Below are 20,574 nucleotides of genomic sequence, written 5' to 3' on the forward strand. Positions count from 1 at the left end.
AACTGGATTTAACGGCGATGCAGCTGGGCATGCACGACGACGGAGACATTTTAAACGGGCAATGCTCGCTTGTTTTCGGCACTCCCGAGGCATAGATACTAATGACGTCAGATTCTAGGTGAGTCGTTGATCTCTACTGATTGGTTAGGGAAAAATCAAATTCCCTCCCCCTTGTAAATCGCCTTCAGTGGAAGCCATGTCAGACTGAAGGTTCTGGGAGCTTCAGTCTGACACTCAGGCTAGGAAATGCCCTTATGTTTAAGACGTAGTAAGTTGGGGCTGCAGTACTGGGTAAAATTAAGAGGATCTGATCAGGCACTCCCAGCTAGGTGTCTCTTGCAAGAGCCAGGGGATTCTGGTGGTAGGGTCAAGTACAGATCATTTACTGACAGTGTGCATCAATGGGTCACGAAACTAGGAATGGAGCAGGACAGCACAGCAACACACGCAGGCTGGTTACCTGTACCTCACTGGGTAATGCAGGAGCCGGATGTTGATCTCACTTGATGCAAGAAATAGATAACACTGTGATAGCTCCTCAAATAGATCAATATCTTAACGGCGTTATGGAATATTACTTGAAAATCTTCACAGATGGTTCTCAGGATCCAGAGAGTGGGAAAGCAGGATTTGGGGTGTATGTAGCTCAGCTGGGACTCAAGTTTGATCAGCGTATCACAGATGGAAGTTCTGTTTTCACTACAGAATTATTGGTGATTCTTTGGGCTCTGTGGTGGACTGAGGACACAAAACCAAAATCAGTTCTCATTTGTTTGGACTCAGCAGCTGCTCTGTTGGCTTTAAGCGGAGGTAAATCGAAAGCTCGGCCTGATCTTGTTAAAGAAATATTGTCTGTTCTGTTTCGAGTTGGAAAGACTGAGTGTGAAGTCAAGTTTTGTTGGGTTCCTGGACATGCTGGAGTTGAGGGAAATGAAATTGCAGATTCTATAGCAAAGGCAACCCTGAAAAAAGAAGTAATAAATTTAAATATATCTCCGGGAAGAGTGGAACTGAGAGAAAGAATCAAAGAGGGTGTTGAAAAAGAATGGCAGGTACTGTGCGGGAAAAGGAGACTAGAGGAAGGTAGGCTATTATTTTTCTTTACAGCCCCTGGTTAGAAAAGCCAGTTATAGTTTTGGAACTCGAAGTGTTTCTGTTAAAATCTGCAGACTGAGGCTTGGGCATTGTGGATTGACTCATGTGGGTGTTCAGAAACAATTAAACATGTTTTTTTGGAATGTCAGATGCATGGGTGCAGATCCCGGGGGGGACGGGGGGGACATGTCCCCCCCAAATTCTGAAAAACACAAATTGTCCCCCCCAATTCTAAATAGCTTAAATGACTGAAATTGAACAAATGTATACAGTAGTCCTATATACTGGGAGAAAGGGAAGATGATGAGGAGAAATGGGAATCCGTGAGAGGCGAGAGATGAGAACGTGAGTGGACATAACATGCCTGAGACCCTGAAACTAGAAGTAGCATTAACTAACAGCGAAGCAGTTAAAAGGAGGGTGATGGCTGGTTCCATGTACTACTGGCTGTTTAAGAGAAATAAACAGTAAAGGTAAGCATATGATTCTCTTTGTAGTGCTTTTTGAATGACTTGGTGATGGTGATGAGCCTCCATGAAATCATGAAATATGCTGGCAATCTCAAGCGCTCTGTGGGCATGATTTGCACGCGTGCAATTAAAAAAAAATCACAACTGATTGTGTCCCCCCCAAACTTGTCATCAGATCTGCACCCATGGTCAGATGTATAGAACAGAGAGGAGGTCTTTTTATAATAAGTTGTCAGAGCTGGGTGTTGAGACATTTTCTGTTAAATCTATTCTCGGGCAGGGTGAGATGATTGCAAGAGCAGCCTTACAGTTCCTGAGTGAAGCAGGGCTTTATGTGAGAATAAAAAGACTTTGTCCAGTGGAGGGCAGTGATACGCCAAGTAGCGTCGATACTGCCGGAAACGAAGAAGAAGAAGAAGAAGAAGAAGAAGAAGAAGAAGAAAAAGAAATGGCTGAGCTGCACTCGCAGAAAAGTCCGTCAGAGTTACTGGATGTTTGTCGCGTTTGCGGCGACTCATTCTCGCCAACTAAAAGAAACAAACATAATGTTTTACAAGGCCATGACTTATCCGTCCGGCCGGACTATACATTGGCTTTGGAAGACATCACAGGAGAACGCGTTACACAGGGAGATGGACTACCCAAAGCGGTATGTGGGACCTGTCGCACGCTTTTGCGACGGTACGGACGGAGCAAAGCTGATGTGGAGGGAATTGGCTCTTTTGTAAAAGAAAAAGCTACCACAGTGCCGAGGTTTAAAAGATGTGTCCCCTCAACACCCAGTCAGCAGCTCAAAAGGGAACCAGGTTCTCCAGAAGATAGTCGCGGCAGCAGTCCGGCGTTACGAAAACTTTTCCCGAGTGCTGAGGCTGAGGGTACAGATCCAGATGACATGGGCGGTGTAGTATCATTAGATGATGGGGCGACCAGCAGCATGAACGCAGAACAACATGTAGCTACTGAATCCAGGCCTGAGCCCCAACAGCCTCAACGAGTAACTAAGGTAAGCTGTTTAAGAATTTCAGTCATCTTAGTCAAACTTATTGTAAACATAAACAAAGTTGATAACACTCTTTCATGTTTCTTTTGTGTTGATTTTTAATAGACACATCTTTATAGACCTTTTTTTCACGGCAGCCATTTTGATATGAGATAGTAGGACAAATCAGGTGTTACCAATGCTACTAATTAAGGTTCTATTGAATTTAGTGTAGCAGAGCTTTTCTAATGAGCCAACATGCACAATAGCAGCACCCTGACTCTGTTTGGCCTGAATGGAACAGAACCTTAATTATTATAATTGGTAACACCTGTATTTGTGCTACTATCTCATATCAACGTGGCTGCCGTGAAAAAGGTCCATTGTCATTGTATTACAAGCACAACGGAATCGCAGGTGCTCCTCCCAGCAGTAAAAGATTAAGAATAAAATAAACAAATAAGATTGCATTTATATCACTCACTCATGTACATAAAGCCACTCACTCGCTCACGTATGTAAAGGTCAGTCATTGCACATGTACAAACAACATAAAACCACTGTAAACAGTCTGAATATATTGCACTGTCTTTGAGAGATATTGCAGTTTTTAAATGTCAGATATGTTACAGTTATGTGTAACCCTTAAGGTTGGTGTGTCAGTGTGCTTGTATGGCTTTAGGATAGAGACTGTTCAGAAGTCTGTAGGTATGTGTTTTAATAGGCTCTGTGCACCAGCTCCACTACTTCCTGAAAGGAAGTGGGCATGTTTATTGCATGTCCTATACTATTGGAGTAAGTGATTAATCAGGTGTGCGGCAAAAACAACCAGCGCACACCTGATTAATCACTAATCTGGGCTTAATAAAGTAATTTATTATTTTTTAAACTGATTATGGTTATCCCAATTACATGTAATCTGTTACTAACAAAACACACGCACACGCACACACACACACACACACACACACACACACACACACAGACACTGTGGTCACTATGTGGTTCTTGTAATGTTCATCTATCTGCATGTCGTGTCACCCTGGCAAAATCTGTCTTTCATTAAGACCTTATTTTCAAGGAGTTTTGTAATGTATTTGTTTTTCTCTCTCTTCAAGGTTATTGTCACCCATGGACATGCCACACTTTCCAGGATTCTTACTGGACCTATTGAGAAGATTGCCATGTGTCTTCAAAGGAATCATACCAAAAGATTGCCAAAGTTGGTTATGGATGTTCCTGGTTTAGACAACATTGCCATTAAACAGGTTTTTAAGCGTGTAGACAAAGAATGTCAAAAACTGACTGGTAACAAGTGGAAATCCATATTGAAAAAAACAACCCCATCAGATCTTAAAAAGTTTTCCTGGGATAAAGTTCTGGATGAATGGAAGGAGAAAGCGCCAACATTTCTCCAGTTTCTGAAAAGTGCAAGTACCGTTTCCACCGAAAAAGGGGAAGGAAATGCTCGTGCAAAAATATGCAAAATGGCAATGGCCGGTGCTACTCTTCTTCGAGCACGTTCGAAATTCATGTGTGCGCCAATGTACTTAAATGCCCTTCTTATGCAGCACGCAGGAGCTAAGAAGAGGTGCTATGATAGATTTGGCAGGATTGGCATCTCTGTCAACAGGAGAAGCTGCCTTCGGAAATTAAAAACTATCAGCTCATCCTGGGACAAGAAATACTTGAAGTGGAAGAGGAATGTATGTGCAAGGTCCTCTGAGATGGCCGAACAATGCCTAGACCACCAACCTCTTCAACATGACCAACAGGTAAGAATGCATTTTATGGTTTACATAATAATCAATTTCTTAAAAAAATAAATGCTTCTTGCTTCCGCTTCTGTCAAAATTTGATGGATGATGGTGACCATCACTCCTTCCTCTGGGGTGAACACCAGGGTGAATGCTGTTTGTTTAGAGCAAGCTTATTGATGAGATAAGCAAGATGTTGGGAGGGGGAAAAGGATTGTATATATTATTTGTATGTTTGTGATATTCATGATTCACAATATCACGATATGGTGACGTAGAAAGGAGGTTAAATGGAAACATCATCATCAAAGTCTCAGTGCTCGTCAGTAAAGTTTCAACACTTTAATTATATTAGTTACAGAGGGTGAAAAGATGAGTTCTAACGACTGAAAAGATTAACGGTTAAACATTATTGTGAAAAGTACAAGCAATTCTCACCGAACCCAAAGTCTGAACCTAAAGTAGTCAAACGTCCTCCTGACATCCACACACTATTCACTCTGTTAGTTTCTCCAATCACCTTACCAGATGTAAAACAAACTAGAAAAGACAACCATTTATTGATACAAGTGTTTACTAGCTTTACCGCTGTTTACAAATCTAGACCATATGCGGTGACCTTTAAGCACATACTACAAACAAGGCATCAATCAGGGGTGGTCAAGAAAGCATAGGTTACTAGGCATGTAATGATATGTTGAATTTGGCGGTGTCGCGATAAAATAAATTCTCGATACCATCGTGGGAATGCCACGGTAGTTATATAGCTGCGTTCTCCTACAGAGCTGGTAATATGACTGTGTGACTACATTCCCCATAATCCTTTGCATGCAACTGCGCGCACAGGGGAGAGCAGACTCGTGCAGCTCAGCCTCTCAGCCTCCGACTCTGACCCGTGCGTGACCGGAGGAAACAGCGAATAAAAGTAAAAAAAGTTCTCTGTGGATTTTCTCCGCGACCGTTCGTCATAGCGAGAAGCCACACATATCACGTTAAACAGCGGAATCGTGGCTTTCCGACAAGACCAAGTCGGTAGTCCAATGTTTTCACAGCGAAAACAAATGATAAATTTACACTAAAATAATGTATAACAAAGCTTTCATACAGCTTTGCACACTCATTACTTTTGGATGGATTACTCGTGAATGCAGGGTTGCACAGAAATGCCACGCATATCACATGAAAGCGCAAGACCAGAGCTTTCCTCTCCTCATCTCCTGTTCTGAGAAAGTGTTAGGGTCTCCTTGATGTCAAGATTGTCAACCTTTATTTATCTTGGTTTTCTTTTACACACATCGCTACCCACCTCTCTCTCTGTGTATCTGTGAGTGAGGGATTGTGTGTTACTGAGTTCACATTATTTCTAATTTGTTAATTTTGTTGTTGTTGCAGGGTCTGATTATTCTAAGTTCTGTATATTTGATGAATATTAAGACTACTCTATCCTCATAATTTGATGTCATTCAGATGACTTTCTAGTAATAGTACTACACTACTTTTGTTCAGAGTAGGTTAAAAATACTGAATGTTTCCATTTTCATATTCTGTCACATAGTTTTAATTAACATGACTTTGTTATGGCATCTTAATGTCTGCCTGCCTAGCAGTAATAGGGGGGAAATGAAAGCACATGTTCATCTGTGTGTTGATTTGTTTATGATACGCTTCCAAGTTAAAAATAACATGCTGTACAGTGTACATGCACTATTTTTGAATAAAATAGCTATTTTTAACAATAGATTGTATAAATGTCTTGTATAAATATCGTGATATATATATCGTATCGTGGATTCTTTATCATGATAATATCGTATCGTGAGTTTCTGGTATCGTTACATTCCTATAGGTTACCATTTGTACGTTTTTCTTTAAATACAGCTTTTTCCAGCTTCGTTAGTTACGCACACCAAAGAGCGCATTTACAAGAACACCAAGACCTATCATGGACAGTGGTAAGAAAACTTTTACCATCTTTTTAAACCATTTTCTTGTCATCTAAGTTTCCCCGCGATCTGTTACTTATTATTATTATTATTATTTTCAATTTACAGACTTCATCGAGTTAACAGACGAAGGTTATCTCATGAGGTTTCCCAGCCAAGAGTGTAACAACCTTTCCAACTGTAAGTCTTGTTGTTGATGTTGTTATGTCACGCATTGTTAGCGCACATCTCATACGCATTTACACATCTAATACACAATATATTCTGTCGTTTTTACAGTCATGGCCGATAATCTGGAAGAGTTGGGCGAAATCATTCGTCAAGCAGAGGTCGAAGGAACTAAACAGTCTGCTCCGGCGCTGGTTCCCTCACCAGCCGGCGTGGGTAAAAGATATGATCTGGTGCAATGATTGCCTTAGACCCCCGAGGCCCTGACACCGTTCGTCTTGGCACAGCCGCCACAGTCCGAGAGAGGAATCTCTGAAGCCTCAACCGAGACTCATCAGCTCCTGCAGCCAGTCCCCCAGACCGCTGCCGCTGCAACTCTGAGAGCGGTCGACGCGGCTCCGGAGCATCCGAACGAGGTTACATGTCCTCCTGCACAACCGCCACAGTCTTCTGTGGTCGGGAGGAAGAGGCGTCATACAGCCGGCGGTAGCACCGGTAGCACCGGTAGCACTGGCGACAGCGACAGTTGACCAAGTGTTTCTCACAACACTTATAAAACTGGTGAGTCAAAACCTTTTATTTTCTTTTGTCAAAAATAAAACGCAGGATCTGTGTTGGCTTCATGCTGCAATGCCACAAACAGCAAGTTAGACCATTATTGATATAGGTCCGACGTGAAACACGTCGACTCATAAACGTTCCCCCCTAACCAACAAACGTATATTTCATATTTATTACTTGTTTTTATATAATTTACAATTCAATTTGAATAAAATAATGAATAATAAATAATCCTCTCTCTCTCTCTCTTTCTCTTTCTCTTTCTTTCTTTCTTTCTTTCTTTCAGCAAAAAGACCCAGAAAATGTTCGCACAGTTACAAATGTGCGACCTGTCAGAGGGAGAAAGAAGAATTACATCTTCTCGTTGCTAATGTGCTAATAGACATGAGCGAGATCCTCTTTGTGCTAGGCCTTGGTGTTTGAGTGTAGGTTTGGATTGTTGTTGTTTTGATTTGTTTTTTGATTTTGTTTTTTGTTTTCTGTAACCATGGATGAAAGCAACCGCCGTCCCTCAAAACTTGATGTGATGATACAAGAATTAAAGCACAGTGTATTAAATGAAGCTCAGGAACCCATTCAGTCTTTATGTGAGGAACAATAAGATAAAGAAATCCCTGACCCACTCACAGATCAATGGCTATCGCAGATCTTAATCATTCTCAAAGCATTTTAAACACCATAAATCAATGTCAAGACTTGTTAAATCAAATACCCACCATACCCTCGCCTTCAAACAGCGTACTTGCACGATCCGATTCTTTAATCAGAGAACAAAACCCCATCAGTTCTTTTATCCCTGACCCGTTCTCAGATATTGATTTTGCTATCGCCAAACTTAATCATACGCAAGCTGTTTTAAACACGATAAACCAATGTCGAGATTTGTTAAATCAAATACCTGCCAAAACCTTGACCTCAAATGACACGCATTTGCAAACCGAGACCCAACTTAATAATCAAAGTGCCCAAAACCAAACGGCCGTCTTTAACGCTGTAAATCATTTAGAAAATTTCCAACGTCCAACACGGCTGTTGAAACTGACGGTAATTTGGTGTTCACCGTCCAACTAGTCAAAAACCCCTTAAGCGGCGGTTGAAAAAGACTCTTGTCTGATACCTTAGACAGCAAGATTATTAAAAAAAAGCTACGCTTTCTGCGGGTCGTAGTCAACGGCCCCGACAACCAACTTTGTTTTGCGATTAATTTGGCTCTCCTGCTTTACCCCGATATCATCAATAGCGAAGCGTAAGTAAGGCGGGTTTGAAGGATCAGACCGCGGTAAGGTTCGGCGATATACCGAAATTTGAAAAAGTCTCAAACTGCAAAATTGCAGTGTTCTACAGAACCGACGACGGTCGAACACTCTCTAAATTTGCGACCAATTCACCGAGAAGACAAAAGATGGTGTTTATGTTTGGAAAAACACTACTACGGCATAACGAGCCTGAAATCCTTCCTAGGCTCGCCGTATGTGTGCGAGTATTGCTACACGGGGTACACCTCCGTCGTGTCTCACCATTGCTAGGGTCATTGCTCCGTTTGCTCGGACCCCTCCTGTACCAAGTGAGAGCTCCAACCCGTAGTTTGTGTCGACTGTAACAGAATGTGCCGTTCTGTGTCGTGTTTAGCCAAACACAAAGAGCCTGTAAAGAGGCCCGTAGCTGAAAAATACGTCAGTAATTGCGAGCTGATAAAAAGATGCAAAAAATGCAACATGCTATACTACATCGCTATGAATGGTAACGGTAAACAACATGCGTGTCCAAAAGTTAAATTTAAAATCTGCAGCGTAACCGTAGAAAAAGATGAGAGCGAGGAGCACCTGTGTTACGTACAGCGTTTACCGGCCGAGACAAAACATACCGAAAAATTGATTTTCTACGATTTTGAGATGTACGTAGACTCGTCAGGAGCGCACGTCCCTTTTCTGGTGTGTACAAAAAACGCTCGACGGCAAAAGGTGGAATGCTCAGGGTGTAGATTGTGCCAAACAGTTTAATACGCATTTCAGATGACCCGCGTACAGAACATCTGTCTTTATCGCTCACAACACTAGGGGATTTGACAGCTACATCATGCTGAATGCCATACTATCTCTGAACATGAAGCAGATGCGCTCGATAGTCTGTTTCTTGACGAGCCGTCTGTCGGCTCTGCCTAAATTCCCGATTAAAAATAAGGGTTTTTTTCCCCCATCGATTTAGCTCCGAGAATCATTTAAAGTACGTAGGCCCCTACCCCGAGCCAGAGGCCTGTGGCATCAAACAAATGAGCAAAGAGGGCAAGAGAGAATATCAAGCATGGTACGAGACGGTGCGTCACGGCACGTTCAATTTTGAAAAAGAAGCCATCCGCTACTGTCAAAACGACGTGGATATTCTCGGCCAAGCCTGCGGCATTTTCAGAAAAGGTTACATCGATGAAATGGACGTGGACCCTTTCGGTTGCGCCACCATCGCTTCGGCCTGCCCTGCATGAAAGTGTTTCGCACAAATTTCCTACGTCCCGACACCCTGGCCATTCAATCTCCCAACAACTATCGAAGACGTCGCAAAGCCTACTCGGTAGTTAGAGTGGGTGTCGCATACCGAGGTCTTTATTCAGCACGCGTTGAACGCGGGTGAAAAACAGATTGGGCGCTACTTTGTAGACACTTGCGTCGAGGTCCGAGGTGTAAAAACGGCGTGGGAGTTGTTTTTATCACAGTTGTCCGTCTTGCTTTCAGCCCCATGACACTTGTCCTCTGACGGGTAGACCGTTTGACGAGTTACACGCCTCCACCGTGGCGTACAGACGTTAGAGTCTGTCCACGGTCTCAAAGTGAACGTGATGAGAGAACACGATTGGCTGGAGTTGAAAAAATCCCATCCGCTTCTGAGAGATTTTCTCAAGCGTGCCAAAACCCCTCAACCTTTGTCACCCTGCGTCGCTTTGTATGCCGGTAGAACGAGCGCCGTGAGGCTGAGGTACACAGCGGCACCGAACGAAACCGTACGTTACGTGGACGTGACATCCTTGTATCCCTACGTTAACTGCGTCTTTCCCTAACCTCTAGGACACCCCGAAATAGTTTACCAAGCTTTCAAAGAGCCGCAAAACTACTTTGGGTTAATCAGGGCCGTCGTCTACCCGCCTCGAGGTTTGTTTTTCCCCGTGTTGCCCTACAAAACAGCCACCGGTAAACTGGTGTTCACCCTCTGTCGAACGTGCGACAAGCTTAATTTTCAGGCCGGCTCATGTACGGACAACTATGAGGCTAGGGCGTTGATGGGGGTTTGGGTCACTCCCGAATTTAACAAAGCCTTGGAGTCAGGGTACCACAGGTGGCTAAGCTCTGTCTAAATAGCTTATGGGGAAAGTTTGCCCAGAGAAGTAACCTGAACCAGACCTTGCTCGTCAGGGAACCGGAGGAGTTTTTCAGTTACATGTTTTCAGAAAAACACAAAGTCAAATACTTTTTCTTCCTAAACGAGACCACGGCTCTGATTCAGTGGTGTCACGGCGATCTGTATATCGCACCCCCCAACAAGACAGACAACGTGTTTATTGCGGCATTCACCACAGCCTACGGCCGTCTAAAGTTGTACGACTATTTGCAACAAATGCAAAATCGGGTACTTTACCTCGACACCGACTCTCTAATTTATGTCACAAAAGAGGGAGAGACCAGGCTCAAACTGGGCAATTATTTGGGAGACTTGACAGATGAGTTGGGTGGTGACATGATACGGGATTTTGCAGCCACGGGTCCTGAAAGTTACGCGTACTTGACCAAAAACAAGCAAGCCATATTTTGGGTGAAGGGCATTACTCAGATGCACAAATGTCAAAATCAATTTTGACAGCGTCAAAGAGCTGGTAGAGGGCTACCTGCAAAACCACCGTACAAGGGAGAGGGAGGAGGAGGGGTTTATTGAGACTCTTCAACACGGCATAAAGAGGGATAAAAACGGGTTTCTTCTTAAAAACTCATTTTTAAAAAGGTTTCATGTGGTATTTCACAGGAGACGGCTGCTTTCCACAGGTGAAATGTTGCCGTTTGGCTATTGAAATGTTTTCAGCTGACCAGCGGTTGTGGAAAAACTTTTTTTGTAAAAAGTGTATTGGAAAACTGTCAATGTTTTGTCTCAGGTGCCTGAAAATATTGTATGGATATATACTTTGTTTCAACCCATGTATGCAGAGCTGCAAAAAATGAATAAAAAGATTAAATTTGTTGAAGGCCTGCTTGATGAGAACCTGTTTCTGTCCTATCAAAATCACTTGATTATCCTGGACGATGTCATTTTTCAGGCCTCTGACCATCCTGAAGTAGTCACGATTTTTGCACAATACAGACACCACAGGAACATGAGCGTCATGATGTTGACGCAAAATGTTTTTCATCGGGGCAAACACAGTCGGACCATCAGCTTAAACAGTAATTACCTGGTCTTGTTTAAAAACCCCAGAGATAGGTTACAGATAATTATATTGGCTCAGCAAATTTTTCCTTCGCGAAAAACTTTTTTTCAGAAAGTTTTGAAGATGCCACCAGAAAAACGCTCACGGTTATTTTAATCGTAGAGCTCACCCCAAAATGCCCAGAACAAGAGATCGGCGTTGTTACCAGAGCAGTGGCCGGTCGTCTATCTACCTAAATCGTGGTCTTCCTGAATCATCATCATCATGTCTGTGCGTTTAAAAAAGAACGCTTCTTTACTGCATGTTTTGTGTCACGCCACGCCTCAGAGACATAAAGATATTCTTAACCACGGCTCTTCCGACTTTCTTCAGTCTTTGCGCGAACTCTCTTTAAATGTTTTAAAAGGAGACATTCCCCTGACCGGTGCTCAATATTAAAAAATCAAAAGGCAAAAAATTATCAAATTGCTGGTAAATAAAAAAGCCAGCCTAAAAAGCAAGCGCCGAGCTCTGATGACCCAGTCCGGAGGGTTTCTATTGCCTCTGCTTTCGGCGGTTGTGCCCATCTTTGGACAGCTTCTAGGAGGACTAATTAATAGGCACTAATCAAAAATGTCTCAAAAGATGTTTCTGGTCACGCCTCAACAGCTGAGCCGTATGAGTCAGACTGGGCAACAACAACGGTGGTGAATCTCACGTCATGAGATGTACGGCTGAAAATGATTAGACACAAAAATGAGGGATATATTAAATGAATGAGGGCTTAATCCTTATGAGAAAAACAAAAAATATAACGCTCTGTTACAAAGATACCTCACCCTGGTCAAACAAGGGGAGGAGGAACGTCGACTTTACCTAAAGATGGCAAGCGGCCTACCTCGTGACTCTGACGAGCCAGAAGAAAAACAAGATGAAAATGAAGAAAAGGACAAGAAAGAGGGAGGACTGGATGAGACGGCGTGAGGTACTGCAAAATCTTCCTCAGTGCGACCGCAAAAATGCCGAGTATATTATTAAGAAATTAGTCAAGAACCAGGATGGGTGGACTCCTAAGGGCGAATTTATTCATTGTAAGAGGTTTGCATATGACTGACTTGTTTAAAAACCTACCAGTCTCTTATAAAAAGAAATCTCTAATGCCTAAGGGATGGATGGGCTTTTTGAATACTCTGACGGAGCTCAACATACCGATAACCTCAGTGACCAATCCTCGCGCTCGTGCTCAATATCGACTCAAAACCACCGGAGGGTGGCGTGAAGGAGAGAGAGAAGAGGGGGCCATAGCGCTGGTCGAGAGGGAGAAAGGAAAGCGGAAAGAAACAAGATTTAATTCCGTTTGCGGAGGAGAAGGAGGAATGGGTTACACTGGTAAAAAGGAGTGAAAGAAAAAAGTGGAAAACGGCCGCTCGTTGGATTAATTATACGGCATGATAATTACTTCAATAATAAACGCCTAGAAGATGACAACTGCCTTGCCGAGGAAGCTGAAGGTGAAGGTGATGGACTGGCCAAGTATGTATCTAGCCCTAAACTCACCTGTGCACCTGTGGGGCATCCTCAAGCTGAAGGTGGAGGAGCGCAAGGTGTAGATGAGATGAAGATGAAGGTGATGATGAAGGCGGTGGTGATGAGGGAGGGAGAGACATGTTTTTCAGAGTCCGTTGGTCGTTTTTAACTACGTCCGCCCGCCGTAGCTTTTTAAACGTATTGGTACGGAGGGAGGGAGGGAGGGGTTTTTGAAAAGGAGGAGGAGGAGGAGGAGGAGGAAGTGGGGGAGGAGTCTTCTAAAATAGCGCTTTTTTCACAAGCATAATGTCTCTAGAGCTCCGACTGCTGGCAAAGAGTTCCTTAATATTTTCCGCATTTTCCTCCATCATTTTCAACCAGTCTGTGAGAGGAATGCGCAATGATGCCTGGAATACGCGGCATTCAGAATTGAAATACTCCAAGACAAATTTGTCCGGGTGTTTGTCCTTCAGCGACACTTGACGGCTGGCGCGATAGAACCATCTGCCTGAATCCAAGCTTTTCGTCTCCCACACAGTACTGGCCACAATTTTCTTCTTCTCTGTACCTGGCAGAATTTCTTTCAGGCCGTGCGAGAAATTTGCTTCTCTCATGTCTCTTGTCTCGGGCAGAAGGGGCGCTCTAAGATCGCTTAATCCCACCATATTTAACACACTCCAGTCTATTAAGGTGAGTGTTGCTTGGGCAACAAGAGATCCAAAAGTTTCCCATTTCTCCAACTGATGAAAACACACTTTGTTCGTTTTATAGTTGAACTTGTAGCCCCACGCACCTCCAGCATCTAAACTCCATTCCTGCGTAAGAGCGGAGGCCGGAGGCATCTGCATGCGACTGACATGCCTGACACGCTTCTGGGGTGCTGGCCAAGATTCACGAAAACTCGTCACAACGGTGTCACAGATGACGTTTCTGTCACCAAACATAATTTTCCCTCCTCTTCCCAGCGTTTCTTTTTCGTTTGCCACAGCATTCTCGGAGGAATCCATCGCTCTCTTGGCCATGCTTTTTGTTTGTTTGTTTGTTTTCTCTTAACTTGTTTTTTTTTTTCCTGCATAAAATCCGGAGTCTTTCCGCTCTCTTTTAAACACATTTGCTCAACACAGCTTCTTAGGAGAGGGGTGGGGAATTCCAAAGGTCACCATCCATCAAATTTTGACAGAAGTGGAATTATTCTACTCTCTTCCAAGGTTACCAATTTTTTTAAATTTTGTTTTCTCAACCAGACTGCAGCTTGTCCGGATGTCCAAACAAATGAGAATGCTGCGCCATCTGACAACCAGAGCCTGGGATCACAGCAAAGACCACCTAATGATGACAATGATGGTGATGCTGAATCGGTATGTTAAAACCTGCGGAGGAGTCATTTATAAACTCTGGTAATACAGCATCAGAGATGTCATTTCTTGAAGCTATTAAAAGAATAGTTCATCCAAAAATGTAAATTCAGTCATCATCTACTCACCCCCTTGCTGATAAGAAGTCAGGTGTAGTTTTTTAATCCTCAAAACACTGTTGGTGTACCACAGGGAAACAACTTCCAGTATTTTTCCGAACAATGGATGTCTATGGAGACCATTGGCAAAACCTAAAAAAAGTACCCCCAAAAAACCTTCCAAATCCTCCTATGGGGCGGGAACCAGAGGGTCACCTGTTCGAGTCCCCATCCGGACCAAATATGGAGCGTGGACTGGTGGCTGGAGAGGTGCCAGTTCATTTCCTGGGCACTGCCGAGGTGCCCTTGAGCAAGGCACAGAACCCCCCAACTGCTCGGGGCGCCTGACCAAGGCAGTCCCCTCACTCTGACATCTCTCCACTTTGTGCATGTATAGGTCCTGTTTGTGCACGTGTGTGTCTTTCGGACCTGTGTGTTAATGACAAAAAGAGTGAAAAAATGGAATTCCCCTCAGGGGGATTAATAAAGTATATATTAAAATATATATATATATATATATATATATATATATATATATATATATATATACATATACATATACATATATATATACATATATATATGTATATGTATATATATATATATATATATATATATATGTATATGTAAGGGATAATGTATAATGAGCCTGGGAAAATAACTCCCGACAGGGGAATAGAACTAGAAATAGAATTTTCCCAGTATTCACCGGCTCATTATACATTATCCCGCTTATTACACGGCTAATTATCAGTTAAATAAATAATGTTGTCTGCCTCTGTGAAGTGCATTAAAACCGACCGGATTCGACAACTTTTGGTTAAAGTTTTGTACTCACCCAGGCTTAGTGGACTGAACCGAGGCATAAAACTCGCGTAAAATGTCATTAAGCATGACTGCCGAGTGTGTATTCAAATCCGTCTTCTTTTGTTTTTGGCAGAGAAAGTCCGTAGGTATTCTTTTTCTTCAGCGGCATCCGTTAAATCAGCCACTTCTGTTTGTTTTTTCCCTCAGAAGTTGTTTGACAGCTGCAGTGTTGCAGGGCAGCATCCCTAGCAACGCTGGGCTACATAGCAACTGTGTGTAATGACCGTTGCTACTAGCAGCGGTCATTACACAGTAATATCAGACCGCAGAATGCCGCTACTGACCAATCAGAATACAGCATTTAATAGAGCTGTGTAATAAATATATATATACATACGTCGGAGCAAATTCCCAAACAGGCATTATTTGGATAAACTGACCACATGTTGGGGATCTAAACGGTTACTTTTACGCTTGAAAAAATATTAAAACTTAGAAAGTGACATATTAACAGTGCTACAGCGGAAATTTAAATAGCTTTTAGCCTGCTTTGAACTCTTTGCTTTCGCTGTTGGCTGGTGCGAAATGCATTCTGGGATACTTGGCTATATACTGCATACTGCGAACGGTCTGCTGGAATGGCATACTGTAGTATGTTAGTATGCTGTGTCAGATACAGCTAATGACTGCTGACTCCCTCGCACTTTTCCCCGCCCCCAATGAAATTTGATCTCTGGCAGCAGACAGCTGAGCAGAGCTGCGGAGTCCCTCTGCAGCCTCTGAGACAAACACTTGTAGGCTCCTCCACTTCATTTATAAACAAAGATAAACCTTATCAAGTTGTCATAATGCATGTTACAATGCAAGATAAGTTGAATATAGTCCCTTGACACGCTGTTGATGTGAATTAAACCGGTGGAGCTCTTGAACCGGAAATCGGCACAAGCCTAGGCTTGTACTAAAAAGGCACTTTATTTGACATGGATGTGAAGATATGCTCCAGACAACAACTGCTGATGTTGTGTTGTGATGTTGTTTGTGATGTACAAGGAGTAAATTGCCAAGTAAGTGTTTGGTAACTTTGCTAGCTTAAAGTTAACGTGTGGCTAATCCTAGCAGCGTGAAATTTTAACAGCTAGTGAGTCATGAAACGTATTTTCTTTCAGTTTATGTTTGATCCTGAGCTGTGGCTGTGATACCTGGTGAACATAATATATTGTTCCTGTGTTGTTGCCAGATATATGCCATTAAAGCGGCATCGGAGTCTGACTGTCCTTCTCATCTGTGAAACTCATCTACACAACACACGTGATAGTACTAACCCACTACAACAGTGCCGTGACCCGTCCTCCTCTCTGGTGTTGCTGCGGGCTCGACGTGGGACAGACAACTCTTCGTGCTGCTGCGTCACCTGTGCTTTGATCCCTTGGTGCTGTGAGTCACAGTTATGGCTTAAAGCCTGATATATGGACTGAATTTGATGCATGGCAGTCCTGAGAAGGCTTAAAAAAAGGGACTTTACTTTGAGATGGTAATTGTCATTGTGTACATGCAACTGGTAAATTGGTATGTGTAAATGTAACCTGTGAAGGTAAAAAGTGTATTTGGTTTTGGATATTTTTTTTCCTGTCTGCACTGTAAAAAATATCAAGGTGGTTTAACTTGAAAACTTTAAGTTCAATTGCCGCCTTAAAAATGTGAGTAAACTCAACTTCAAGAAAAGCTTTATTTCAACTCAGAAAGCTAAGTCATATAAGCTGTTAAACTAATGATCATTTGTTATTTGAACTTGATGCTCGGAGTTGAAATGACTAATTATTTTACATTTAACATTTAAGAAAACTTGCCCTCTCTTGTCAAACAAACTTATAATTTTACACTATTTCAACTCACAAAATTCAGTTACATCAGTGTTTAATGAACGATTATTTGTTGTTTGAATCCCATACTCTGGGTTGAAACAACTCACTATATTGCATTATACATTTGAGAAAACTTGCTTTGTGTTGTCAAAAGAACTTAAAATTGTACATCCTTTAAACCCACATTTTTTAAGTCAAAATAGCTAATTATATTCATACCAATCGCCTGTTCAAGTTAAGTTAACTTGTGTCTTTAAGGCAGCAATTGCACTTAAAATTGCAAGTAGGCTAAGGTTTTCAATTTGTATCCTCTGTCTTGCCTAATAATGGAAAGTTCACCTGTTTCCAAAAAGATTACAATGAACACACGTACAGTTACTGTTCAAAAACATTTATTTGAACAATTATCTCAACTTAAAGCTTGCCCTATATCAAATACAAGTTTGGCAGATGACAGATAAGACAAGCCTAAAATCCAGTGTAAATGAGAAAATTTATCTCAGAGACCACAATGTGTTCAAAAAACATCTGCCAAAGAGAACAATCAAGACCACCGTCTCTTATCCATCCAAAATTAAGTGGGTGAGTAACAGTGCTTTAAATCCTAAGACTGCTGAAACTTTGCAGAGGTGCACTTCACATTCATAAAACAAGGTTTATGCTAAATAAAAATAGTCTGCCTAAGCATAGAAAAGCTGAGACCATCACTTCTCATATGAGTATCTGTGCCTTGACCTGTTAAGCTCTAGCCATATTCAAAAAACGCCTAAAAACACATGCCCAAAGTAAATCAAGAATTTCTCCACAATAATAAGGTTCATATGCAGGTTAAGAGAATGGATTCCAGTGTCAAAAATATTGTGTTTGTTACTATGCCTGAGTAAATTGGGATAAACCAAAGGAGAAATTTGAAATTCCTATCCTCTTTTTATGGAGGATAACACCATGTTACCAATGATTCCATGCACCCACTACCTTTCGTCACCCCTAGCAACTCCTTGGAGGCATAGCCTCCACAGAGGTTTTAGTAAGGATACGACCAGGCAGAAACCCAATTTGGCACCAAAGTGTGCCAAATCCTGTTATTTTGCACTTCCAATGTAATATGGCAGGAAAATACAACTTATATCAATTACAGGAGTCTAGCACCATCTACTGGAGCTTTTGGTTATGAAATTTACCTTGTCCTTCATGAAATTCTATCATTGTGCACAGCATAATATCAATAAAAACAACAACAAAATGTATTACTTTGTCTCAACATTGAGCTCCACAGTCATCTCCTCAACTGTAGCATTCTGGTTTTAATCATATCTGATAACCAAAATCTTTTCAGATGGAGCTCTCTGAAGACAAATCTTACCAAATAGGGGTCTTTGACCTCATGAATTTAGGGCTCCCTGTCACGATAAGGGTTGAGAACCACTGATCTAATAAGTCCTGAGGATGGCCGGACGACACAACACAAACTACGGTGTGTTCATGGTGATGAAAGAACATGGCTCCTTGGCACAGAGGAAGATGATGTATCAAGCTTAGACACACACAATACCTATTAGTACAGTGTTTCCCAACTGGTGGGTCGTGGTCCAAAAGTGGGCCTCGGGTTTGTTCTGAATGAGTGACTCGCAAATGTGTCAAGTTTGTAAAAAAAACACACCTTATTGTGAAGTACAGTGAATTTTTGGCACAGAGCTTTTATTTTGAAGTGCAGTTTCCTGCTGTAGAGTCAGTGACTAACAAACAGCAGCTTAACAGAGACAGCAAACTAGGCCAAGGACATGGCTAAATGCAAGTATGAAACTGAACATATTTAATTGTGTGGACCTTGAACAAATGACTAAAGAGAAATCTGGACCAGTTGGGAACCACTGTGTTCGTAGATACAGTCACTGTTAGTTTGGGTTTATTTGCACATGTGAATTTGTGACAGTAGTAAAAATATAGAATGACACCAGCCTTTCCCTGTAACGTTTTGATGTCTCTAGGGCTCCACAGTATTATTTTGAAAGGTATATTGTGAGCTAACGTGGCTATCAAGCACTGCTAATCAGTCATTCAGCAGCCATACTGGCTCTGAGGTGTTTTATCATCTACACACATGCTCCTGACCTTAGTTTTGGTAAATGCTTAAACAATTTACTGTCAGAATCAGTGCTGCGTTACAAAAAAACCTGTTTTCAGATGGAGTAATTCACTCAGCCTGTACGAGCAGTGATGGATTTCTGAAGAGTGGAAGGTTTTATTTATTCAATGATGATGCTGATACACATCTGCTGTAACTCCACAAGTCAACACAGTCTAGACACTCGACTCCTCCGCGCCCTTTGAGCCTCACATGCATCAACGTGTCTCGGAGGTGTCTTACTGAAGAGTTGTTAAATCCACAGGCTCCACGCAGTAAATAAGGTTGGATGAAGATGACAGGCAGTATAAAAAAACACTCCCAGGCAAAGAGCCAATCAGGGATCAGTACTGTATTTTATCAAACAAATTCATTTTCTTTCTTATTTTAAAGGAAGAATAATGTCTGTCTAACCCAGATTAGTGTCACAGGTCAGTTCTCTGGGTGGAGGGGTCCTGCTGCAGTGTAACTGAGGAGCATCACTGGCCTTTTGTTGACTCTGTGACTTTCATCAGCTCCTAACTCTGGAGTCAGGAGTACACCGAGTTAGTGAGCCAAACGAAAAGAATTTCTTTCCATCCCTCTCCTCACAAAAAATGCTGTGGGTTGTTTTGTTATGATTGAGCAGATAATCACTTCCAGATGTGCTCCATATGGCTTCCCTTATATAAAAAGTGACCTCTGCTGTCTGGCCTGGTCCAAACACATCGGGGCGATGGAAGTGAAAGCTGACTTATTCACTCGGTCTCACTAACACATGAAACCTCATGGTGACAAACAGGCAGAGGTTTGGTTTGCCTTTGAAACCGGCACTGATAAAACATGAACCTCAGAACAAGGCCAAACATTTCTTGTATGATGGTGCCATGAATGTGTTATGATGTGAGATGCTGCCATCTGCTGGCTGTGCAAAGGCTCATTATGTTACCAACTGGAGACTCTGAAAATGTTTGCTTTACACTCAAAACACACTGAAACAACATTGCATTATGGAAGCAACACAGAGACAAAAGTGGTATAAGTTTAACAGCCTTTTATTATTGAAAAATCTAATTTAAACAAAACTAAATTTATAGAAATAATTTTAAGTATTTTATTTTGTAAACTATGCAACTGATTTTTTTTTATTCTGAAGACAGTTTTTGATATTAAAATATGAAATTTTGTAATTTGCAAAAGCTGAATTTTAGTTTTTTTTCTTTTTTTCAGTGTTCACAAAGTCAGTTTCAAAAATCCATGTTTCAGAATTTTAAAAATCAATTTAAGCCACAAGTGGCATTTAAGAAATTAATTTTACTTGAGTTGAATATATTGGATATTTGAGATTTGTCAAAGGAGGTTGGGAATTTTAGTTTGGAAATGAATAAAGTAGCAGTGATTTATTATCATATGTTGATGTTTAAGCCCTCTTTAAGCAATCATTTCTAAATTTAATGCACTGAC

At 41.9% G+C, this 20,574-nt stretch overlaps 1 protein-coding gene across 2 annotated transcripts; it reads left to right on the forward strand.

Annotated features, from left to right (window-relative positions):
- Positions 1 to 1,997: 1,997 nt before the first annotated feature.
- On the forward strand, positions 1,998 to 20,287 carry LOC125897021 (uncharacterized). 2 transcript variants are annotated; one of them, XR_007450372.1, is made up of 6 exons: positions 1,998 to 2,568; positions 3,663 to 4,319; positions 6,180 to 6,253; positions 6,353 to 6,424; positions 6,524 to 6,973; positions 7,260 to 11,195. XR_007450372.1 is itself a non-coding variant. In XM_049590045.1 (4 exons), the coding sequence occupies exons 1-4, from the start codon at positions 2,014 to 2,016 to the stop codon at positions 16,430 to 16,432; spliced, it is 1,377 nt and encodes a 458-aa protein (XP_049446002.1). In that variant the 5' UTR covers positions 1,998 to 2,013; the 3' UTR covers positions 16,433 to 20,287. The 2 variants fall into 2 exon arrangements, 1 of the variants encoding a protein (XP_049446002.1); XM_049590045.1 differs by lacking the exons at positions 6,180 to 6,253; positions 6,353 to 6,424; positions 6,524 to 6,973; positions 7,260 to 11,195 and adding exons at positions 14,129 to 14,242; positions 16,382 to 20,287.
- The last annotated feature ends 287 nt before the right edge of the window (positions 20,288 to 20,574 follow it).

This window comes from Epinephelus fuscoguttatus, linkage group LG11 (genome assembly GCF_011397635.1).
Source record: "Epinephelus fuscoguttatus linkage group LG11, E.fuscoguttatus.final_Chr_v1".
NCBI classification, from domain to species: Eukaryota; Metazoa; Chordata; class Actinopteri; order Perciformes; family Serranidae; genus Epinephelus; species Epinephelus fuscoguttatus.

What these genes read in the sequence shown, in the direction of transcription:
- LOC125897021 (XM_049590045.1), top strand. Translation starts at nt 2,014, where the DNA reads ATGGCTGAGCTGCACTCGCAGAAAAGTCCGTCAGAGTTACTGGATGTT. An exon ending in CTCTTCAACATGACCAACAG is followed by an intron (nt 4,320 to 14,128) that starts GTAAGAATGCAT and finishes TTTCTCAACCAG; the next exon opens with ACTGCAGCTTGTCCGGATGT. An exon ending in ATGATGGTGATGCTGAATCG is followed by an intron (nt 14,243 to 16,381) that starts GTATGTTAAAAC and finishes TGTTGTTGCCAG; the next exon opens with ATATATGCCATTAAAGCGGC.